Source organism: Simochromis diagramma, unplaced genomic scaffold (assembly GCF_900408965.1).
Source record: "Simochromis diagramma unplaced genomic scaffold, fSimDia1.1 OVJJ01000402.1, whole genome shotgun sequence".
Lineage (NCBI taxonomy): Eukaryota > Metazoa > Chordata > Actinopteri > Cichliformes > Cichlidae > Simochromis > Simochromis diagramma.
In genome coordinates, this window is record NW_024386972.1 from 4,838,418 (window position 1) to 4,864,560 (window position 26,143).

The following is a 26,143-nucleotide window of genomic DNA, read 5'->3' on the forward strand; positions in this document are numbered from 1 at the left end:
TCAACTCAGTGAAGAGCAATGTTGTTCTGGAGGAGAATCCAGTCAGTTAGAGTCATAGGTCTAAATGTACAAAAGATACTTTCTAGCATCTTTATCAAAATAAAACTGAAACTGCTATTGGAAGAGGAAAACACTGCTAATCTAAAGTGGAAAACAAACCTGTTATCCTATTTATAACATCTATCTTATCTAACATCTATCTGGAAAATCTGCATGACACACCCTTTATTGATGAAACTTCCACTGGTGTGCATAAAAAAAACTCAACCTAGATAATCAACCTATAGGTAATGGAGTGAAAGAAGGATGCATCTACAGGGCAGCAGATGCCGATGTGGTATACACCCTCAACCTACCAAAGGAGGTGATGTGATGTCTGTAATTAGTTTAGGCTAGCATGTATAAGCTCATAGTTCTTTAATATGAATTAAAGCAGACTTCAGACATGACTCATCCATGTGCTATGATCTGTTTCAAGCATGAAAGACAAGACACTCAAATCATGGTCATTATGGATAGTCACATTTTCAACATGGGTCCTTGTTAGAATTCATGTTGCAGACGTGCTGTTCCTCTCAGCAAGCCATCATATCTCTCTACCCTTTTCAGCCTCATCTGATGTTCATCATCTAAGGGCACTCTTGTCAACACACCTTTTAATCTTTAGACCCTCAAGCAGGGTACTTTGCAGTTTATCAAAGCTACAGTGCACACCTCTGTGCCCCCGTGTAACATGCTGAGATGAACCTGCATGCCTTCTGCTAAGTACAGCAAATAAGGCTTTGTGCTTTTTGATGTACTTCTTCTCTCTTTGCTACACTAAACTCTGTTTATTACCATACTCTTTCCTATATTAACAAGACTGCTTGCTAAGCTCTTTCACCATTAGTTAGACATTGATGTCTAAAACATTGTCTCCTCTGTTTTCACATTTTTAACTTGACAATGGGGTTGTGACATTCGACATCCTGATGAATAAACTGCATCTTAGTGGAGATGATTTGCATTCTAATTCTGGCATCTCTTAGCATATAATGAGTGTTAGGGACATAGTGCTTTAAATGAGAACATTTTGATCCAATAAAACAAATAAAAGTTCATTTTTCACACGGGTATAATCCATCTGAACTTCTAAATTGCGTTGTTGTCAGGGTTTGTTCATTTGTGCTAAATCTTTGTAGTCCTCTTAAGATTTAAGACAACGCTTGCCACTAAAGCCAGCGCTATAATCATTTGCAGATATCAAGCTCTACAATAAAACATCAGAAAATCCCTAATACCGGAGAAATAAATAAATATAACAATGTGAAAACACAGGATGTTTCAGCCATTATACCCATATGTTTGGTCTGCGTCCCACACTGATCTCAATGAAATGGTTGCAAAAATAAAAATCAGTTTTAACTAAAGCCCTGGAAAGTCCCTCACATTTTTTCTGCATTATGATTTTAGTATGTTTGCTTAGCCTCCAACTGGAACATCTGTTTCATCTTATGCACCACCTATATCCGAGTCCTTCCCTGTACTAATCTGCTTAATCAGCCATGTTTGTCCACTCCTGCTTTACCTCACCCCAAAGATAAAGATGACTGGAGTTTATGTCTTTCACTTATCAGTGCTCATCATCTGTAAAGCTTATGCTTTCTGAGGTTAGAAACTCCCCAGGGCCGTGCCCCTTGTGATTTATCTCTATGCTCAGTGTTGTAGCAGGGGGCAGAGTGGGATGGGGTTTCTTAAAAGCAATCTCTTTAATTCTGGATGGTCCTGCTGGAGGCCGTAAGCACAACCCAGCAGTTTCATCTCACATTAAGAGCAAATGCTATTGCTAAACAGCGAATGTACTTTTTTCACAGGCTTTTTTTTTTTTAAACTGCTCTCCTAACACACTCCAGAGCATCTGTCAGAACAAGTATCGGCTTCAAAAATATATATCCTGTCGCTGTTCAATTCTGCATTTTATATTGTCTGAAGTCCAGAAAATCAAATTGAAATATTTCTCTCTAGCTAGTTGATGCAGCTGGTCATCTTTACATCTTTTTCAGAGCCTCACGTGATTATAATATCATCCTTAATGCATAAAGAAAAAACAAAAAAACAAAAGAAAGTGTTAATTTCTTACTGGGGACTGTAATGTTCTCTTAAGTCTATGAAACAGAGAGAGTTTTGCCTGTGGTAGCTGCTCTGTGAAGACATATTTAATAGCTAACTACTAATTTTAGCATACTGTCATAACCATCAGTCCCATAAAGAGGCTGCACAAAAGAACTTGAGAGACGTTTTTTTTAAAGGGGTTAATATATCATAGAGTGCTATGAAAAAAAATCACCCCTTATTTCCATATATTTTGCTTCCAAGGAGCCAGACTTCTTTAATTGTTTAAAGTAGTCTTTAGCAACAGTTCTTCAGGCCTTATCAAAGGTCTTTTATCTCATCTAAACATTTTGCTGAACCTGACCATGTTCAGAAAAACGTACTTAACACTGACCTATGAATCATTCAAGCCTAAAAAGGCTTGAACGGACTCAACGGATGAACCAGTGTTGTGTTTACACATAGCAGACAACTTAGCAAAGAGCCCATTTTAAGTTTCTTTCCATTTATTTGGTTGAATCTACAAAAAATGCCAAAGATAACACAATTATCTTTGATTTACTTTTGGACCAATAAGGTGGTTCCCCAAAAGCTATTAGCTAAAAACTTATATCTTGGCATGGTGTTCATTGTGTCCTCATAAGAATTTCGGGAAACTGAACCAGTGGATGGCAAATGAAGTAGTTTCCCACAGCAGATGAACCGCATCCAAAAGTCATGTCATTAGGAAGGGAAAAGAAATTTTAAAAAAAGACCTGATACAAGACCTAAGAAATGCATCTGGTCGTTTAATTAATCCACATACTGTTCACCAAAGCTTCATCTGAAATGATCTCAGCATGAACAGTTGCTGTAAAGAAGCCATTCTAATGGAAGGAAAACTGAGAGAAAAGTCTGAGGTAGCCAAATCACACATTAGCTGCACTGAAAATCAGTGGTACTATGGAGTGATGAATCTTTATCGGGAAGTTAGAAATATTTTGGTTCAAATTGTCTTCAATATTGTAGAGCGGGTTAGGAAAAGGTACAACAATGAGTGTCTAGAAACAAGTTAAAAACTTGGCGGAGGCTCTGTCATAGTTTGTGACTGCATTTCAGCCAGTGGTGCTGGAGATTGGTGGAAAATTGGTGGAATTATGAATGCAAAAAAGTACCATCAGATTTTGATCCACCATACATTATAATACCATCTGGAAAGCACTGATCCCAAACACACTTCCAATGCAGTAAAAGCATACCTAGATAGATAGATAACACACACAATGGAAAAATACTGGTTATTGACTGGCCTCCCCAGAGCCTGAACTGCAATATATTTGAAGCAGGGTGGGATCATCTTGACAGAAAGCGGAACAAAAGGAAGCCGACATCCAAAAATGAGGTTCGACTATCCTTCAAGAACTCTGGAGAGCTTAGACTAAACATTGCAAGAAAGCTTACCTAAGGGCGTTCAGGCTATGATGAAGAAGAATGGTAGCCATACTAAATACTGACTAGAAAGCTCACTAGAACTGTACAAACTCTGGTTTTGCCTTATATACTGTATTTACATGTGTTCCTATAAATCCCATTTTCCCCAAAAAACATAAAGAAATTGATAGTGGCTCAAGACTTTTGTACATTACTAGATAATTTATCCAGGTATAAATAGTTAGTCCTATTAAAGATACGTCTTTAGGTTTCACTGAAGTTAAATGTTTAAACTACAAAGAAGGCTGAAAGCTAAAACTTTTTCTCTGCTCTGCCTGATTTTACGATCTGACTTATTTGGAAAGGGAAAAAAAAGACAGGTTGAAAGGCCAGGGATCTAAAGTTCAAACCATGACCCCAGTCTGAGAGTGTACCTTTGTTGAATGAAAATAAAATCACATACTACATACTGAGAGTTTACTAGCTGTAGAAAAAAAATATGTGTTTAATAATCCTTACCCTTGTGCTAAAAGCCTTGAATGGGCTGCCGTCTGTGTGCGCAGATGAATAGGTCGTGTTGAAATCATGGCCACAGGTGCCAGGAGCAAAATTGAGGTGTTCAGCTGTGTAAATCCAGTGAGTCCCATCAGAGCGATCAGCACGTGGTTCCAGTACATAGGATCTTTCGCCAAGAGATATAAAACCCCTGCAGAACGAGGAAGAGGCTATCAGAGGTGCAAATATCGACAATGCAATAAAAAAATAATCAAACACGATAACCAAGATGACATGTCATTAGTGATGAGTGTACCCATTGTGCATAAACTGTAAGATTCTGTAAACCTTGCACAATGTTCACAATCACACAAACTCGTGCTGAACCAACTCCAAGCCTGACTGCTGCAAACACAAATGGGGAGCTATTTGTCTCTGTGAGCAGGTCAAGAATTGTGTAGCTTCCTGTCAAAACTGTTCTGGTGATCTGTTATTATTATGCAGACAGGTTTAACTGAAATAAATGAATAAATATCAAGACTGAGGTCAGCAGAATGAGCTTCACAATCAGGCATATCCCTCTGCAGAGGGTGTCGACATCTGGCTGCTTCACGAAAACATTCCTGATTGTGTCCAGTGATATTGCTGCAATCCTTACTCCTCACTGACATTTGCAGTGCGCTTCGACAACACTGAAATCCTCCACGTGCCTTAAAAACCTTAATGAATGTCAGGTTTAAAGATTTGCAACAGTACTACATACATGGGGTTTTACCTTGGTTTGCATGGTTTGCAGAAAATTCAGTATTTACTAACACAAATTAAGCAGCCTGAGAGGTTAAACAAACCAACAAATTAGCCATAATCTAAACCATTAAAACTTGGAGTAAAGCCATTAATGCATCATAACTATTGGTTGTAACTGTCCTCTTTGCACAGACAAAAACTTGTGCACAGCCCAAATTTTACCTGGAAGCTGATGTGTGCAGCTAAACTGGGAGCTTGTTTAAAACTTGGCCAATGTTATTAAGAGTTTTCGCCCAAAATGTACCACTCCAGCTTCAACAGTTTAGTTGAGGGGGTTAGAGGTGTGGTGTACTCAGAATATAGCTATCCACCCCAAGTGAATTTAGTAGTGGTTTATTTCTAATGACAGACATTAATAACGTGTTCCAATATGTCATTTTGGGCATAATAGGAAAAAGATGAATTAATTATTTTACTCTATACACAAAATATAATAGTGCATCTTTTTAAATAACACAATACTCAAAGAACTGTCAATTACATCATGCTTGCTTTACCATTGTTCTTCCTTCAAAACTTCAAATTTGTCAGTATACAAGTTGTCGGCTTGGTGCTACTTGCTGCAGGAGAGGCTGGATCTTTGGATGGTTAGAGGTTAATCGGTGACAAATGCGGCCCCGCCCCCCAAAACACTGAATTGGATGAGCGGGAGAACATGGATGACGTCTTATTTTTGTGTATTGGACTTTTTAAATATTTCTTTCTTTCCTCCTGTCGTCCAGATATAAAATATGCTGATGTTTCCATTTAATAATCCAGAGCATTAAACATAATATTTACATATTTGCTTTTAAGCAAAGCAGAATGCTTGGAAGCTAAGGCAGGATTAATTTAAACATTATAATATAGTAATGCTATCCAAATACTGTATACTAAAACATCAACCGATATTACCTTATTATTATGAGGTTATTACAATTTTATAACTATGGGAAAATTCAAACTCACAGACATTACCTTCTTATTTCTAGCAGCTTATCAAATTGTTACCAAGCTATTACGCTAAACTACGCTGTTTGTTACCCTGCTATTACCACTTTATTACTCAGATGTAATAGAAAACTGCTACTGAGGGATTTTTGGCAATGTGGAGAACAAAAAACAAAAAAACAAAAACAAATTAAAGCAATCAAACTGTGTATAGAACATTATATTATGATAAGCAATTTTGCATATTTGCATATTGCATTTTATGCATATTTTAAGTGACTTTAAATCTACACTATGTACCGTTCTAGCGACACCTGGCACTACAGTATAAACTTTAACAGGTCCCAAAGCAGAGAGATCAGGGTTAGCTTGTTGAATGTATCACTAAGCTTTTACACCAGTGGTGTCATGTCAAAAAATGGGAAACAAACTAGCGCCTGGCACACTTACTTAATCCCAGCGCAAGTGCTGAGGCTCACATCCGAATTGTCATGACCCTCCACCTTACCATGGTAGTAGCAGTTTGCCTGAGGGAGCACAAAACAAACAAAACAATAGGATTTTAAACTCAACACAGAAGGAATAGAGCAGCAGCGTGTGAAACAAAACAGGCGTCGGGTTTTAAGCAGAGTTCACCCCAATCAGCCCCAGGTGTTACACTGTAACTGTGAAATACGAGTAAATTAACTATAAGGGAATAGTATTTTGCCAGCTTAGCAAAAGCCATTCCTGCTCATCACCACAGGCTAATGATGGTTGAAATCTGAGTTCCACATTTCCCAGCACAAGCTTTGCTTTCTGCCGTATTCCCAGGTACCCACTTTCACGGACCACCTGTCAAGCTGCAGCGGGGAGTAAAGAAAGTGAATTAAGCCTGTGTTTATTGAACAAGGCCTAGAGGGTGTGGAGGAAGTGTCTGGTTTAGAGTGAAAACAGGCCTTCTGCTACAGCTAGACAGCCTCGCTCAGGTGAGGTCCTTCTGCCACCCTGTTCTGGAAAACAAGGAAATGTGAGTTTTCCACCCCACTTTGACTGCCTCTAAATATAGAGTTCAGGCAGTAAATTTGGATGTCTGGCCTTCTTCAAGGTGGTTACTCTCTATAGGCAGCTGAATTTGCATGCCAAGTGTCTCAGTGGGTTTCTGGCATTAAAGGCAATCCTTGCTTAATACTGAATCCCAGCACTTTTAGCAGTAATTCTGTTATGATAATCCAATTAATATCACACTTCTCCGAATAGCTAGAGGAAAAGGGCTTACCAAATAGCATCTTTCAGTCTTACCATCACCTTAATTTTGGTTGACACATGTAAAATGCACTCAATCCCTTTAACTACATTCATGAATATTTCATATGCAACTAACTCTTTAAGAGGGGTTAGACGCAGTGACAAAATCACCATGAATTATTAGGTTTAAGCATTGTTTTTCACTGGGCTTATAAACACTGAGTTGCAAGGAAGCATCTCATGAATATTAATGTTGTTCAATATCTATTGGGTGGAGGTAATTTCTTTTCTGATATGTTATATGCCAGTTGACGAGTTGTTCTGCTGCCTCCAAAGTATTAAAAAGACAATAAAGTTGTGAAACACTATCTGGATAACTCTCAATCTTTGAATTCAGGTGTTTTCAGTCCCCATGGCCACAGGTGTGTAAAATCAAGCACCTAGCTAGCATGCTTTTGGAAACACCTGCGAAAGAACGGGTCATTCTTCACAAATATGGCACTCTACTAGGATGCCACTGGTGCAGCAAGTCGGCTCAGGAGATTTCTTTTGTTTCTAGATATTTCACTATCAACTGCAGTGCAACACAAAAACTGTCCACTGGGAGCTTCATGGCATTGGTTTCCATGGCAGAGCAGCTCCTGTAGGTGTAAAGCGTAGGTGGTTCGGTACTTTTGTGCAGCGTATTTCACAAGAGAAGTGGACCGAAACCTTGGAAACTTTTATGCGGACACTTTCTGATGGTGGACTGGACAGAAAAGAGAGCAATCCATTATAGTCGGGCAAAAAGGTGCAGGGACAGGAAAGCACATTACATGAAATATGAAATTATAGTTTAGCAGAGAGGAGTAGGGCTGGATTTAGTACACTCAGTTAATGCTCGCACCTCATGTTTCTTTGATGAGATCATGACTATGATGCATTGATATAAAGGATATGAATAGACTTTTTGTTCCTAAGGTTTCTGCAGGAAGACAGGAAAGTGCTTATGCATTCATATTTGAAATACAGAGGATTAATAACCAGAATCCAGATTATTGTGGGTGGAAATCCTGGGTGTGAACATTACATTGTTTATTATAACCACAATCTTATTATGCTGTTACTGCTTTAATAACCATGGAAATCATTCATATTCCCAGTAGATGGCTTTTGTTACATGCTATGTATTTATTGGATTGTACGTGGACTTAGATTTAGTGAGAAAGGGAGACTGTGTAAAACAGATAATGGGAACGATGGTGGGAGAGCTGACTCATACTCAAGTCACTCCCAGCAGTACCTTGCCTTTGACACAGAACTGAACCCACAAGATCCCTTGCCCAGATCACTATATCAGTCTCCTCCCTGCCGGCAGGACAAATAAATTAACTACAGATCAGTCTCGAATGATCTGGTTGTTTCCAGTAAAAAGATCCTCCCATGAAGAACTGGCTGTGGTCATGAGCGAGGAATGAGAGAAGGGACGGAGGTCAGAAGTGTCCGCACTTTTAATCAACTACTGCAGACTCCACAAAAGTCTCCACAAAAGAAATGCAAACATGAGGCAAAATGCCACATTCCTGCGTCTGGCTTCATCCATTCTCCCAAATTTTTATTTGTATATCGGCTGTAGTCACACAAAACTTGTAACATAGACATTTATTCTTTATTTTCTGTGTGTCATTTTTATTGTTATGATCATTGTTACTCTTTCTGTCCACATAAACATTATGCAGCTTTTATAATTAATGGATTGCTATGGAAAATGGGAAGCTATTTATCCACCCACAGCTGCGGACTCTGTATCTCACACTCCACTACAACTCCTTCATTGTCTTTGTGCTCTGGAATGGCAGCAATTCTGATGAGCTGGCCAAGTCCTGCCAGGGATGACCCAACTCTGGTCTCGAGTGGAAAATCATTTTGCTGTGTGGGTTGGACGTTACCGAATATAATAATCTCATCTTTTTGTGCATTTCAGCTATAAGTCTGCTAGGCCTTTTACACACAGACCTCATAGACCGTTTATTGTTATCGAAATGAAAATGCAACGTTAAATTGCTTTCCAAACTGCTGATAATCAAATCCCTGAAATCAAGCAAGCTGGTGGCAGTTTTATTTCATAGGGATTGAAACTGCTCCTCGTGGTTCAGCAGCATTAAAACTCATTCATTACTCTGTGCTATAATAGCCTTTCTTTTTCTGAACCTCAAAAAAAAAAAAAAAAACCTTTTCAAAAGATGAATATTTTATTTACATCCATTTGTAATATTTTAGAGTATTTATGGATCCATAGAAAATTTGAGAGACCGGCAGCATTTAAAAGCAGAACAAATGTTGCTGGAGAAAACCTATTTGAGCTTAATGAATATGAACAATATTTATTACAGCACTGAAGCCAAGAACAAAGAAGGTACTTCAATTCTATGAGGTTTCATTTGTGCCAAGAATATGTTCCTAATCATGCCTTCTGTGTCGGATATGAAGAAACATTTATTTTCTGTTTTTAATACTGACTGGCCACTTTATTAGGCACACTTGTTCAACTGCTCGTTAATGCAAATGTCTAATCATCCAGCCACAACGGAGGAGCTCATTGCACTTAGGTATCTAGACATGGTCAAGACAATCTGCTGCATAACATGTTGAACTGTGAAGCAGATGGGCTACAGCAGTACTGGGTATCATGCATGTCTGCTAAGAACCAGAAACTGAGGCTACAATTTTACAAAACACCGGACAAAAGGAGACTGGAAAAAGATAGTCTTGTCTGACAAGCCTCAATTTCTGCCGCAACATTCAGAATTTGGTGTAAACAACATGAAAGCATGGACCCAACCTTCCTGATATCAACAATTCGGGCCGATGATGGTGTGTAATAGTGTGGGGGATATTTTCTTGGAACGCTTTGGGATCCTTTGTTGACCATAACCATTGTTGCTGACCATGACTACAGTGTACCTAACTTCTGATAACACACCATGTCACAAAGCTCCATCTCGAAAATCATTTCTTGAATATGAAAATGAGTTGCTTGCATTCAAATGACTTCCATGAACATCAGATCTCAATTCAATTGAGCACCTTTGAGATGTGGTAGAACAGCAGACTTGCATCACGGCCAACAAATCTGCAGCAACTTTGTGATCCTATCGTGTCAATAATGGACCAAAATCTCTGAGGAATGTTTCCAGCATTTTATTGACTGTGCAGATTAAGAATTAAGCAGACAAAAGGAGCCCCAAGGCTGTACTAGCAAGGTGTATGTGATAAAGTGGCTGGTGAGTGTTTACCTCAGTTGTAGCAAAGCTGTTTGACAGATTGTCCGGCCATATGCTCGTGTAAGAAAACATTTGTCTGTGTCAGTGCAGACAAATTCATGCTTTGCTCTGCTGTTTCGCATGTAGTCCTGACTGTTATTTGTTGCGCTGTTTTTCACATCACATGCACGTTCAAATAATACAATCAAACCACACATAGTCAACACAGCCAAGTGAGAGGAAGTAAAGCTGCACTGACAAAGAAAAACGTTCTGTCTGGTGATCACTAGACACGCTGTGTATCTGACGGTCAAAATATTTTAGTCACAGCTGAAGTAAAGTTTAAATTTGAACTGGCAGACAGTGTGTTCCTCATACGGGAGCATCATGCAACCAACCAGAAGCTTTGCTTTTCTCTATGTAATCCCTTTATGTCTAAATTGATTTCTTCATGGTTAACATTTACAAGTGATTTGTTATACTTTAGAGATATATTTTCATATCTATATATTCTTAATTTTCAAAGTGGGAACCTCATGAATGCTTGATAGGTGCTTAATATTTCATGGTCACTGTGGCTTTCAGATTGCACCTAGATGATCACCAATTCAATCTTTCTTAGATTCCTTCATAACAAACAATTCTTTAGAGAAAAATCTGAGCTGTTGCCTAAAACAGAGTGCATTTTCTGACCTCTATCTGCCTTCTCATTTCATCAAATATGAATCTGTCGGCTGAAAATGGCCCCACTCACCTGGATTGTCCTCTATGTGCGCACGACTGCACAATTCCAGGTGGTTTTAAAAGCGGTTCTAACTGCTATATCAAGTGTTCTTTACTTTCTCACGGACCCTAATATTAGCACAGCGAAGCAGAGTCTATCCAGAGGAAGAGTTTCACAAAAGGTCAACATTCATATGAGCTGCTGGGCAGGTAACATAGAAGAAAATGTAACAATGTTCGAAATTCAATCACTTTGTTTTGTCACCCACAAACCCAGAAAATAAAAAGAAACATACCGTGAAGTTGTGAACGCCTGTGACAGCGCTGCCATCTTCCAGGTAATGGGTTTCTGTATAGTTACTTGCAAAGAGCCCCCTAGAAAGGATAAACAAAGACAACAAACATTCAGCACTGACCCTTGGGGGCTTCATCCAAAAAAAAATAAAATAAAATCAATCACAATGTCTTAAGCCATTCAACCACAGCCAAACCTGCATGGAAGATAAACAGTCTGATTTAAAACTTTAAACTGCTTTAGGATAGCATAAATTGATTAGAGAAGAAGGCATGAAGGGGAAAAAAACACATTCAAAAGAGGCCGAAGTGACGTTTTCTATTAATTCACTTTCCCAACACCATGAAGCCGCATTCAATATCAATCAATAACTCATTCCACGTGAAACAAATGGAACAATAATTAGTTTACACATTGTCGACAACAGCAAGTCATGAGTTGATTTTTTTTTCTTTTTTTAACGACTGGGAATAAATAACACTGTGCTTTAAATGAAGGAACCATATAGGTATAACCACACTTAATAAAAAATGAGCAAAAAGTATAATTCAGCACTGAGAATAAAAATACAGATTCAATAAAATGAAGAGGTGTATGGAGATACTTGTAAAACTCAGTCTACCATCACAGTTCATTTATTTTTAACCTATAAACTAAAACCAAAAATAACCTATGACCCAACAGTCATGCTAGTTTAATGCTTCAGTGTAAGTGAGTCCTGCATGTTTTACTATTATCAAGACATTTTGCCTTTTAGAGGATTTTTTATCATAAAAGAAAAGCTGTTACCAACCCACTTAATATTTTATAAGGATTGTCTATTTGACACAAAGACGGGTAGAAAATACAGGATGGAATTTGATTGTTATTCACTGGAAACAGAGAAGAAATTGCAATAGTGTGGAAATGAGGAACCTGCCACCTTCTTTCCTCTAATTTTGACAAAGCATCTACTTACAGTATCTCTGTCAACAATAAGGCTACATGGCTGGTAGCAAACTCAGTTTACATTTCATTTATGTTTTTCAGTCAAGTTATAGCTCCTGACAGAATCACACAGACATCACACATGAGTTGGTGAAGTCATATTTTTAAGCCTAACTTGAGAATTTTGGTCCTAATCACCATTAGGACAGCCAATAAGCAATAGCATATCACTAGTTATAATGATATGCTTGTTATAATTTCAAATATGCGCATCATATTTTATCATATAAGACTTAAATCTGGTGATTGGGACCATAAACTATTTATTGAGATTATAGATTAAGTGAGAATTTCTCATAGACTTCTACGCAGTTTGACTTCTTTTTAAAAGCCAGAGCCCCCTACTGCATAACAGAAAGGATGTACGTTTAAGGCACTTTCACATTGGTCATCTTTAAGTCTATGGTTATTTTTTTAGCATTAATGGCTCTGTGGTATAGTGATTAACATGTTTGTTTTACACACCTAAGATGTCAGATTTTGTGGAGACATTAATGGTTATGTTTTGTCAAATCTATACATTTTTAAAACACACTAAAATGCAGCATTTTGATTTTAGATGCTTTGTGCTGTTCCTAGTAGCTACTTGTAGAATCAAAGTTTAAGTCCAACTTCTCTTGAAACAAAAACCCACAATCCTAAAGAGCCTCCTGTGGCCTTTATGAGCCAACAGGGTGAGATTATGGCATGAGTACACCAGATAACCTCTGGGTTGTGCTCTCCTCTTACCGCAAGACAAAGAAAATACCATCACAGCCTTATTATGATGTTGGCTGCCTTTCTCACCCCACCTAGAGAGGTTCCTGAGCACTAGGCTTTTCTCTGGTGGAGGAAAGGATACTCAGCTGGGGTGCTGTGGATCACATGCAGAAAGAAATCAATGAGCCAAAAAAACTGTGTGAACCCCCTCCTGTGTTGATGAGAACATATCTGTAGTTGTGCTCAGTATTTGTGCAAACAAACATGAGAGTGTCCATGTACTGTACATACAGTGAGCACATGTGCTGTATTACTCTCCAGGACATTAGCAGATGCTTGGCTGGTGCTAATCCACAGCAGAGGAACAAACCTCAGCAGGCAGCTGGATCCTCTTACTGACCTCACCACTGACAACCCAGCTGGGAGTTTCAGCTGTAACAACCCGGGTAGGGGGGTTATTTTGTTTGGGAGCTGTCAGCATGAGACACAATGCTTCCCCACCCTCCAGTCCTCTACAGAGCCAATGAACTGGTAATAATCACTAGATCAAAGCGAGGACAAAGAGGAGAGAGAGCCAAATAAAATGATGTGTTTCTACAGTCTTAATTAGGTCTATGCACTCAGTTGAACACACGAGTTCAACATCTGCCCACAACAGACAATATGATGTGGTGAATGCGCATATGCATTTGCCTCGCCGCTTGAGTGTTGGCATGAAAAAACATGTTGCAGACCTCCATGTGTCATCCATATGTTACGTTCTTGTGGCTTTCGATGAATAAGCGCAAGGGAATTAGTGGTTTCCTAACACAGGAGAATCACAGGAGAAATCCTTTAAGGGTTCACTCACTGCAGAGTGTAAGTAACAGAAAAGTTAGGACCTAAGCTTACCAGACTGCTTAAGAAAGAGAATAGTCATTCACTTTTGAAGTACTGTAGCCCTTGATTTATACTTATTTGACTCTCTCAGAGTTCGGGGCATCCTTGACCGCAACAGTGAGGATCCTTTTTAAAACAAAAGCTGCTCACAATTCCATTTAAACACAGAGGGAATCCAATTAATATCTCCAAATAAAGACAAGCAAGTTTCAGCTCACATCGGTTTCATGCAACAATACATCAACAGCAACAAAAAAAAAGAAAAGAAAAGAAAAGAAAAAAGAAAGAAATATACAGTGTGGTCTGAGATTGGTTACAGATAAATTACTGGACAGGATCTGCTTTTCACTAGTGTACAAACTATAATATCAGCTGACAGATATTATTGGCCCATATTTGCCAATAAAGAAAGACTTTAATGTTCAAGCTGGTGAAATCTTTTTACAAAGAACATTTAAACATTTAAACACAGCTTTTTATACACACACACACACACACATATACATATATATATATATATATATGTATATATAAACACTCGCCTCAATGTACTTTATATTGTAAGGTAGACCCTATAATGAAAAACTCAACAATCATATGACCCCCTATAAGCAAGCACTTTGGCAACAGTGTGAAAGGAAAACTCCCTTTAAACAGGAAGAAACCTCCGGCAGATCCAGGCTCAGGGAGGGGCAACCATCTGCCGCGACCGGTTGGGAGTAGATGCAACAGTAAATGTGAGATTAGTAGGCTGAAATGCCAGAGAATCAGAGAATGAAGGTGGCTTTTGAGCCTAGGCTTAAGAGCAGAGAAACTGATTCCACAAAGATGGAGCAGTGACCGCAAAGGCTCTGTCGCCTTGTTGTCTGAGGGGTGCCCTTGGGACATGTAAGAGATGTGTACCAGTGGGTCTGAGAGACCTAAGAGATTAATGTAAATCTTATATCATAAGACTGATGATATAAACTGGGGCCTATCCATTATGAGCATGAAAAACAATCAGTAATATCTTAAACTGAATTTTAAAATGGACAGGAAGACAATATAGCTATGCCACGACTATGGCGTCCTCATATGCTTTTGCAGTCTTGCTGCAGAATGCTTTTGAAGAAGCTGCAGCAAATGAGAAACATGGGGAAACCTAGTTGCTTTTTCCAGACCATGAAAAACAGAAAAGATTTCTGTTTTGTTATGTTTCTTAAACTGATAGTAGCTATTTTTGACAACAGAACAAATCTGTTTATTAATGCAAAGCTCATCATGAAACTAACACCCAGAGCATGAGATGAAATTATCTAAATTGCTTAGTAACCTAACCTTTAATGTCTGCAAGACTGCCTAGTAGAAGCTATAGGAAATATGGCAAGATAATTGTTACAAATCATCAACACTGAAATGAAAGAAGATGTTATATATCATAATATTAAGTGGAAGCAGATACAAGCTACAATGCACACGCAGATTCGCTAAAGGGGAGGGTCTGTCTACTAACAAGAGTATCAGTCTGAGTTTAGCATCTTGGATAATTACAAATTGACTCCAAGAATCCTAATCAAACTGTTGATCTTAGTGATGTTTTTAAGCTTTGACTTTTAGTTGGAAGACCTATATGGAGATATGGAAATGTTTTCTTCTTCTTAATAAAAAAAAAAGTAGTAGTTACAATAACTTAGATTTGTATGCCAGGTTAAAGGAGGTCGAACAGGTACTGACAGGCCAGGGAATTGAGGGATTTCTAAGTGAGAAGAAGGATGTGTGACTTGACCAGGAGCCAGCATGGGGATGATATGTTGCCAGATCTCTCTGCATATTAGATTCTACTTTCGGCTGCTCTCTTTAAGGTTGCCATAGCATCCTCCTCTTCCTTTGTCCGCAGCCAATAGTAGCACAGTTTCCACTGGCGACCTGTTGGCCAACAGCACCAAAGGCAGTCATTGTTAACCTGAGCCCAACCGATCTGATAGAGAAATCTCATATTCTTATGATCAGCGTGTTTAATTTAGCTACGATTTTACTCCACATGCCGTTCCTGATGAAACCCTCTTCATCTACTTCTACTTTGGACTTGTACTAGTAGCACACTGGCTCAACACAAAAAATGTCACCTGATATATCAACAGCAGAATTTTCTTACTCCCTAAAATAAGTTGGAAAAATCTAGTATTGGTTGTCATGAAGAACACGGATGAAATATTACTGCAATATCAGTGGAGTAATTTTTTTTAAATGGTGCTAGCAGCAGGAATATAAAGCATACATGATGCAGTGGAGCAAAGTGAAGTGGGAAAATTCTGTTTTAAAATGGGTGTAACTTCGGAAGATATCAGCGTAATATGCCTAAGGGCTAAAACTAGGACTGTGAATTTTTGTCCCTCATTACTGACACAAAGTGTAAGGTGGGGATTTTTAATCAAAAACTGGAGAAATACAAGAAAAGCATAAACACTGTATGAACATAAGAAGGTTTTGTAGTAAAGAAACTAGAACATAATAAAAGTAGAAGAGCACATAAGAAAGATCTTTAATGGGTTTTACAACGATGAGTCTTCAAAGTGCAAAAAGCCTTCCGCTGCATGTCACCCAGCTGACAATACTTATGGGTGCATCTAATCCACGCCAAGCAATGAACCACCACCCAACTGCATTAAGTGTCTGAGCCACTCGCCCCGCGTGGCTGCAGCAGCAGCTCACTGTTTATCAATCAGCGCAAAGTTAATGAGGCATAGGCAAATGGAGAGAGAGGAGGGTCACGCCCTCCCATTTAAAATGCATTACCCAGAGGACGGGCTTCCAGCAGGGCTCTGCTTGAGTGACAGGGAGTCAGCAATGAGGGAGAGGCGCTATGAGTTAACAAGTTTTCATGTTCTGGCTATTAAAGCTACAGAATCAGTCTGAAAATGCAGGCAGCCTGAGAACCAGACAACCACAAAGGCTCAGCGACTTCAAAATGGGACACAGTGCGAGGCAAAATATCACAGACTTTGTGCTACTGCGGCATCGACTTGTTTTCAAAACACTCAAACCAGAGATGTGTTTGTTAACTTCTCTGCATCTGTTCGACAGGTACACATAATTACAGCTGTCATGTTTTTACCTTGTCATGCTGCATCCATATAACTTTCTGAAAGAAAATGCATTAGGTGAGGATAGAGTTGGATTTGCTTGTCAGTAGTTTTGACACTGCAGACAGAAAGACAATGAAGTCGCTTCACACTAATCCTGAATGCCAGCAACTAAATGTCACTCCTGTTCTTTCTGCATTAAATTATATATTTTTTTTCTATGTTGTATCTCTGTTCGGCGTTGTCAGCCTCTTCTGTCAGGATATACACAAAGTCTTATATAAAGGGAATTTTTAAATAGAGGACTAACCTTTCAAACACATTCCTGGTTGGAAATGTAACCGAGAAAACACGAGGCTTGCTGACCAACAGTGATGTACCAATAAATTCCGCATTTTTGTTGCATGCGGTCTTCTTCATCGGGGTTTCTTCTGCTCGCATGCCAGGGGTCTAAAATGGGGAGGTATGTGAGGTACATTAATTGAAACAGACTTGATGAATCGGTGCCAGAGCCTAATCAATCAACAGGAAGAGGGAGTCTCATTTGTGGGTGAAAGCTGACCTCAAAAGAAAGGTCCTAAATGTCAAACATTCTGCTTAGAAGTCATGCTGGAGAAAACATTTCGGAGCTTTTATATGTTAATGAAGCACCAGTTTTTTTATTGATTATGACACACAACTGTAGACTTGTACTGAAAACTTGTGATGTGATTATGGCAACAACTAAATGTCAAAGCATACAGGCAAATCGAGAGCTGAGCTCAAGTCATGCACAAGTTGTTAAAAAAAAATACAGCAAAATACTGCGGAGAGAAGACTTCAAACTGTTTGGAGACTTTTGATAAAATCTTGGAGAAACAACAAAAGTTGAGAGTGAGAATTGTTCTTGTGAGAAAGGAAGGTTTTCCTGGAAAACCGTTTTTTTGGATTAAGAAATATGGGAAACGTTTGCTCAAGTTGTGCGGATCATAGCGTTCCCTTTGGCAAAATACAAAACATTCTCTTTTTCAGTCAGGGATGACAAACGCTCTTTCTCTTCTCCATTTAGTTAAAGCAGCCAGTATAATTAAGCAAGGAAAAGGAAAGAGTAGAGTAACTTCCCTTTTTGCGTTACATGAATTCAATACTCTCAACTGACTTGAGAAAACTACGACGTTGGCAAAACAAGCTGAATTTCCCAGTCACAGTCTCCGATATGTCTCATTAAACTCATTAAACTCAGACAACCTAATAAGAGACTTCTGGAGAAATCAAATCCTGGAATTTACTATGATAGATGAGAAGTGAGGTTTTAGGCCTCAGAAGGGCAAGTTGCTCTAAAGCTCTTGGAAACCAAAGTCTCTAACGGAAAGTTATTTAGAACAGATGTAAAGATAAACATTTAGAGCAAATGAAATCGCCATCAAAGAGAAACATTTCTCGTAAAACTTAATCTGGGACCTCCAATTAGTACATTACATTTCAACTGAAAGACTTGTGAGGGATTGTGGGAGTTATAATGTCCCACTGCTTTTATGTGGCAAATGGCAAGAACCCAGTTTCACTTGGAAAAAGTCAAGGGAAAGTGGGATTGTGTGCATGAAAAACTACAGTGCAACTCCCTCAACACCACCAAAAAAACCTTGTCTCAGTGTTAGATTTTCTTTTTCCATGAACAAGGGAAGAGGGCCAGTCTTTCTGGCTGTGATGTGTCTGACATCAGGCGGTGTTGCAGGCTGGTGCCAAGTAGAGCAGAGAAGCATGAATTCCCCCTACTTGCCCTGTACTCAATACAACTCCTAACCTTCATGAAGCATGTCATGAAGAGAACCACTTGAGCATGCCAGCCAATGATTACGGCTTAAGAAAGGGGGAGGAAGCGGAAAAACAGAAAAAAGAAATCAACACGGCTGGTATTAGCTGTGTTTATATAGCCTGCTGTGTTCAGTAGAGAGCTAAGATGCTGCACAGTGCTGCTCCTGGCCTCAAGACTAATGCTCCAGCAGCAAACACGACAAGGTAAGAACCAAAAAATGATTGTGTCAAGAAGGCCAGTTGCCCTCCGGGTACAATAAGAATGCTTATCTTATTCATTTCTACACCAAGCAGGTCTCTTTGGCCTTCATCCCAGCTTCACCACATCATAAGAGCCTCATTATTATTCTTTACACCTGTGTAGCATCCAGGGGTGGTTAATTGGTCAGCAAGATGGTCAAACAGAAGAGCCATTAGCAGCAGTGGCATGCAATTATTGCAGTGACTGTCACCTGGAGATTGATGTGGTTAAGTCCAGGCACGCCCCGTGAAATCAATAAAGTGTCATTTCTGAGCAATGTCTGCGTGATGGATTATTCCACAGGATCCCAATTAAAGAACGGGAATGATGAATACCACCCCAACAATAGATGAGATAATTGGAATTAGGGCAGAAATGCAACACGTATCTTTGATAAAGTGTGAAGATAATGATCCAGACTAAAACTAATAAGGAAAATAATTGCAGAAAATCCTTTGAACATTTTCAGTTTTAGAACAGAATGAGACACAAACCAAAAGGTTCACTGACCTGTATTTAAAAAAAATGGCCCAATGAAATCAAGTTTACTTTAACTGTAAAAGTTACTTTTAGCTGCTCTATTGTTACAGGAAAACTACAGCGATTAGCTCCGCATGTTTGATTTAGAACAACCCTAAAGGAGATTTGTGCCAAACTGGAATTGAACATGCTTTGCTTGCCAAGCATGTGTGTAAACCATTACAACTGACCAGTGCTAAATTTTACAAACAGATACCAATATTTGGTATTTTAACCATCTCATATATAGGCCGAGCTTTATTTTTTTCCCTTTCAGACACACGACACATAAACAGATTTTCCCAACATTTGTCAGCATGGACAAACTATGCAACATCAACACTCATAACATGGCTGAAGAGTGTTTCACACATGCACGACGTTTCATTTAATAGTTAATAGTTATGAGTCAGGCTCTACTTGTAGGTAGGAAGACGTGTTTTCTATTGGCTGTACAATGCTACATTTGCATCCTGTTCAGATTCAGAAAACACTGATGCAGCAGCTCTGTGTATTTACTGTTTTCACTAAGCCGTGGTTCAATGGGAAGTAATATGTATTAAAAAGATATCTGTATTAAAATTTGCAGGCTAAGCAGCAGAGGGAAAAGATTTCTGGGTGCCAGAAACCTCTTGGCTTCTGTTTGTATTTTGAGCAGTACTGACCACTCACATTAAGGCAGGCTTTGGCCTTATACGGTTAAATAGTCCGAATGCAATTCCAAAGCCATCTCTATTGTCTGGCTATCAGTTTATTTTTTAAATAAGTAAATACAATGACTGTAGCACAGTACAGGACAGATAGTCTTGGCCTGGATATCAGTTATACATTTTCTAGAAATCCGATGGCAATAATGAAGGCGCTTGGCCATTGCCCCCCAGAGGCTAAGTCATCAGACCATAGCTGATGGGTTCCGAGATTGGGTGTTAAGTGGCATATACCTCAATATTCCTGTCTGAAATGCATAAAAAATATACGTTTAATTTCCTCCCAGTTGCACAGTCCTGCGTCTTCACATAGGTGTGCTGTAAAATTCAACTACAAACAGTCTCAAGCAGGATAACTAGGAGAAAGGTTCGACTTTGATTCAGATGTAGTCTGTTGTTTTTATGCATCCGTTCTCTCTTTTGTCTCTTCATCATTTGTCACTTGTTGACATGTAACGTCAAGACACATCTGGCTCTCATTTGTTTTGCTTATGCCACGGTCTCTGTCACCCAAAAGCCTTCATGCACGCGCCAAATGGAACAAATGGTATCTATGACAACAGCCACCCGGAATATTAAAATCACCCGCTCAGTCATGAGTTCCAACGAGGCAAGACTCTCTTATTTCTCCCAAAAAGACATAAATAGTCATTTTATTCCTCATGATACTGCTGATCCCAGAGGGCTACGGAAAAGTAATCACATGTGACTAATTAAAGGCAACTGATTGGTGCGGTAAAAAAGACTAAATGTTGCACTTCGGGTCGAAAATATATATGAATCTTTTGTATTCGTCATGACTGCAGTTAAATGAGTGATAACAATCAAAGGGAAACTGCAGGAAAACAAATAAAAATAGTCTTTTATTTTTCTTTTCTTTGGCATGGGCCAGTGACATTGTTATCTGAAACTAATTATGTCAGGTGCCTAAGCAGCAGCCTCTCCAATTGCCTTTGTTGCTGTGGATCAGTGGAGAGGAGATCCTTCATCCTGCTTTCTACTCCCATCTGCCCCCAGGGCTTCTGTTCCTCTGTAGCAGAGACGGGGCCTCTGCTCTGCCGCTCCTTCTCCCCTAGGACGAGCTCCCGTTATGTGTCTGCATGCGGGGGTGTGGGAGAGATGGAAAGAGCGTGTCCCTGTTTGTGTGCAGTAATGACTGTATGTGTTGGTAGCTCAACATGATTTATGCACATCTATGTGGTAATTTGTGTGCATGCGTCCATGTGTGCGTGCGAGTGTGTCATTTCACATCCAGGCATAGCTGCAGATTGCGCTCGTGTTCCACACACAGCAGGCTCATGGCTTATAGATCATGCAACACATTCTTTTCTTTCAACACTATCAGCAAACCACAACACTTTCTGCCCGATTTCTAAAAACTACTTATGCAGAGCATCCTGCATTGGAAAAATCATGAATGAATTATAGAACTTTAATGTTTTTCCTAAAAACTCCTCTGAAACAAAATTGTCAAAAAGGAGCCAATAACAGCAAATTACAGCCAGCTGCATTCACTGGAACTACATTTTACCACAGGAACAGTTCCCATAATAGTTCTTTTCAATTAGATCTACAGGTTATACAAAATTAAAAAAGGACAAAGCTGCTAGAAAATGTGTTTTCCACAATATTGTGTGCACCACAAACAAAATTTAAGATTAGCTGTTTCGTGTTAAATCGGAAACAACTATGTAAGAGACTGATATTGCAAAATCTGGACTAGAAAAATGAGCAAGAAAATCAAAAAAGTTGTAAAATCTTTTTCTTTTCTTTTTTTTGAGTGAAACACCCCTTTAGAGATTTTGCAATCCATGTCCTTTTGTGTTTTGCAAAACCAGGAAATGATAAAAGCTAACAGATGGAGATGGATGCAGTTTAATTTATATTCCCTTCTGTGAATATATTCAAGTGTAAACAAAAGGCTTTATGTGCAGTTCCAAAACAATTAACTGTGAAACAGACTTTTGTCTGTTGTCTACATCATATATTACTTGGCTTTTTCTTCTGATTATTATGTGGGTGAAGACCAAGAATAAGAGGAGATACCGTGGAGAGGTGAATGCAAAGTCATTTTCGGGATGGGTCAAACAAACAGACTAGCTTTGAGCATTCCCATCATTTCCAATGTTTTGCAGGGAACTGGCCCAAGGCACAAAGCTCATGCATCTATATTCACTGCAACCTTGTGCTTTGACTAATGAGCGACAAGGGAACTTCAAACAATCAAGCCTATCATTCTTTTCACAAGGTAAATGCACACAGAAAATAGGAGCATTTCATTTAATTAAGCCTGTCGGTACTTGTACAACCACATACTTTTCGTGCCTTTCTCCTCTGCCGTGCATTCCCTTAAGGGAAATCAAACAATTAAGACCTGAATACAAATGTACTCTCCCTCCCATCCTGTTTTTCACCCCTCTGATATCTGTCAGTGAGAGAGATGTCTTCACTCTGTCTAGAAAAAGTGATGTATTAAAGTGGGTTTGCTTATACACTGTGACCCTGGGGTCCTTTGCAAGATTAAAGCTACAAAATTAAAGTTAGAAGAGCGAATAAGCAACTGAATTATCAGCAATCTTTGCCAAAAGGTGTGGTCTTATTTTATGTCCATTTTATTAAGCGATCTTACGTACAGCAACGTATTCATTTATCTTTAAATGGACAGTTCGCATCAAAATCCAATTATTTATCAAAGTATTTTCCCTCTGGCCTCTGGTGCTATTTATCCATCAAAGTTGTTTTGGTGTGGCTTGTTCAGTTTTGGAGACAGCGCTTGCCTTGTAGGGCTCATACTACCTATTACACATTTAGAAAATTCAGCAGCAATGATGCCAGAGGTCATTACTAAAGAAAATCTTCAAATCTTGCTGCCAGCAGTTTCACGTAGGAATTATTTTCTTTCCATACACAAACCAAAGGAAGTGTGCAGATAGCTAACATTACAGCTTATCTGAGGGTCAGCACCATTAATGTTGTACATCCTGTCATGCTGTCAGTCTCTTGTCACAGGCAGATGGACGCTTCCTTCTGCAAAGTCACACAGTTGGTGCAGAAAAAAAGAAAAAAGAAAAAGTTGTTTTCTGCAGCGAATACTGATAAAAGACTTTATTGTGTCTCAAAATCATTTTACCCCGTTTGTAAGGTTGGTTACTGATTTTCCAATAACGCCTTACTAAATCATCCATGGTCCATTGATCATTGGGGGAATAATACTCCTGTATTTCAGGTGACGCACGCAGGAAGTGGAACATAATTGGCTCTAAGACACTGTCTGCAAACATCCCATCACGGAGCAGAGCTTTCAGATGAAGCACACAGCTGGGATTCATTCATTTTTACAACATCAATGACCCATTAGGCACAAAGAAAGGGAAAGTATACCAGATCTGCCACCACACAAATCACTCATTTATTACATTTTAATCGCATTTGGAGGAAAATCAATCACAGGAGCAGGGCCAGTCAGACTCATAGAAACTATGAGGTCATGATTGAGACACTAAAATTATTATTTTTTTAAATGTTTCATAATTTATTAATTAATTTAACTTGGTCTTGTGTGAAGTTTGCATGATGTTACCTTTCGCATTCATTTCTCCAAATCCATTGTTTTAACTTGCTGACTGTTGCTTAACTGCAAAAAAAAAAAAAATTGCAGGGAAAAAATATAAAGGATGTTCTCTCAGTGTCCTCGATGATATTTCCCGTCATTAGTCAGCCAGTGTAGTTTCCTGCTTAACCCTATATGAATTTACAACCTGCCTTTGACCCCTTTTCTCAGAAACGCTGCTGATGATTTGAAGGAAACTGTGTCATGGAGTCCAGCTTTGATTTCATTGGGTCCCTGCACCCCAAAGCAGTCCACAGCCTCTTTATCAAACCCTAGCAGCTCCTATTGTTGTTGGCAGCTCACTTCTCAGTGCTTGAGGGATTGGGTGAGAGTGAGTGAGGAGGAGTACAGGGGCCAACCAAAGGAGACCCTATCGTGTCCCATACGCCAACAGGGAGTTATCAGAGAGACAGGAAGGCTGGTACAAAAGATGAGGGGGAATTGCCTTCACAACCTATCTGGCAAAGCAAGAACACCAGAGATCTCCATTTCATTCACACATCCTCCCCATACTTTCTTTAACTCCCTGTGTGACCACCACAACAACCTGGAGTCATACTGTTAATGACGAGTGGGATGTGAAGCCAAAAGCATCTGCTTTTTGCATGACGTGTAGAGAGGGGTTTGCTATTTGCTCCATGTCCTTGACTTTCTTTGCACCATTTCCTTTTATCACTAAGCTAAATTTAGTGATAAAAGAGCTATCTGAGCTCTAACTCCTACACAGGTTTCCCACCGCTACTTGTGTAGTCTTGACGTTTTAAATGAGTCAAAAAAACAGGACTGGAGAACATAAAAAAAAAAACTAAACTAAACAAATTACCACAAGTTTCTCAATAGACACGCTACCTTGTAGGGCAAGGAAGAGAAACTGCTGCTGGTATTTTTCACTGCTAGTCAACTGGAACAAATGCTGTTTTTGCTTTTCACTCAGCATTCATTTTTCACAAGGACACTGCTCTGTCTAAACATGTGCAAGGCAGCAGAAGGGGGTGAAAAAAAACCCCTGGATCAGCTAAAGGAGACGGCCAAAATCCAACCGTCTGACTGATGACCACACGTGGCATCTTCGCTCAGCCAGTGACCCCATACACAAGCAAGACTGGTCAAAGGAAGGTCATTGGACTGTGAGAACGGAGAGAACAGGATGGAGGATGAAGTAAGGAAATACAGTGAGCATTCCCACCCAGCTGACATTAACTCACACTGTAAAACCAGCAAATCTGTTTGTCTGTCAGGAGGAGGATGGAAGCCAGGACTATGACTCTCGGGTTGCATATCTTCATGGTCAGCAGCCACAAAGGTCAAAAACTTTGGCTGCTTTTGTTTGTTCTCTTTGGCACCCCTGAGTCTTGAGAAAATTAGATTTCACTAGAATTTATGAAGACAGTTTGCTTAAGTAGGTGAAAGGGAAAAGCTGTGAAGCAGAGGTAGAAAGAAAAACAGATAATTAGAGGCCAAGAGAAGAAAACAAACAAAAAAAGATAGATGCATAGATGAAGAAACCTGGAAAAGTAAGACTAAAGCCAACTTTTGTACTAAAAAAAATCCTTAGTCTCCAATTGTGCTCTAATAATACTCTATTTTTTGCATATTGCGAATTCTGTAATCAAAGATATTTCTAATGATTTCTGGCTGTTAAGATTCACATGACTGCATCTTACACATTTGCAAACACTACCAATGTGGCATTAACTAAACATTTTCAACGTGTGACAGTCATGGTGACAATGTATGATCAAATGAATAAAGAGCCCAGGCAGACAGACCTAGAGACCACCGGTCACGGGGGAAAAATTAGGATTCCCCAATAAGTTGTAAGTGGCTACTTAAGGATGATAACAGTCGCAGGAGGTTAGGTCACTGGATATTTTGCATCTTATTTTTTAAATATATGTTCGTCAGAAAATATATGAACTAAACTAGACCTGAACACATTAACAATAGGTGTCAGTAAATCTTCCATTTTCAACACCATTTAAGTATGAAATGATCTTAAATGCTAACCTTGTTAACCTGGGCATCTGTCTAAATGTTAAGAGTTGCCCAATAGCCATATTAGCCAACTGTAAATAAAATAATAACATCCTGCACATCTGCAACATTAATATAAAGTGATAATACAACATCATTTGTGTCTACAAAGTGGTAATGGTCCTAGATTATTGCCGGGTTTTTACCTTTACAGAGAGATCATCTTAACCCTGGAGAACCCATGGGGTCAAATTTGACCCCATGGTTTCCCTAGAAAACCAATGGGGTCGGCTCTGACCCCATGGGTTCTCCAGGGTTAATTGTCATATTACCTATTGGTGCCATTTAAGCTTTCAGTACATTTGTGACATGAAGTTTATGTGCAAGTTCAGTAAGAAAGATTTGCATTCACTGGTTCTCTCGCATTCCTGAGTGTTCAGGCTGATCTAAT

General features: G+C 39.1%; 1 protein-coding gene across 1 annotated transcript in view; it reads right to left on the reverse strand.

Annotated features, from left to right (window-relative positions):
* The window catches only part of LOC120737957 (disintegrin and metalloproteinase domain-containing protein 12-like), a 77,798-nt gene that overhangs the window by 27,490 nt on the left and 24,165 nt on the right, over positions 1–26,143 (reverse strand). Inside the window, exons 4-6 of the mRNA XM_040038920.1 lie at positions 11,222–11,300; positions 6,184–6,260; positions 4,021–4,207 (exon numbers count right to left, since the gene is read on the reverse strand). Coding sequence (XP_039894854.1) covers positions 4,021–4,207; positions 6,184–6,260; positions 11,222–11,300 — 343 coding nt within the window. The remainder of the gene's footprint in view (positions 1–4,020; positions 4,208–6,183; positions 6,261–11,221; positions 11,301–26,143) is intronic.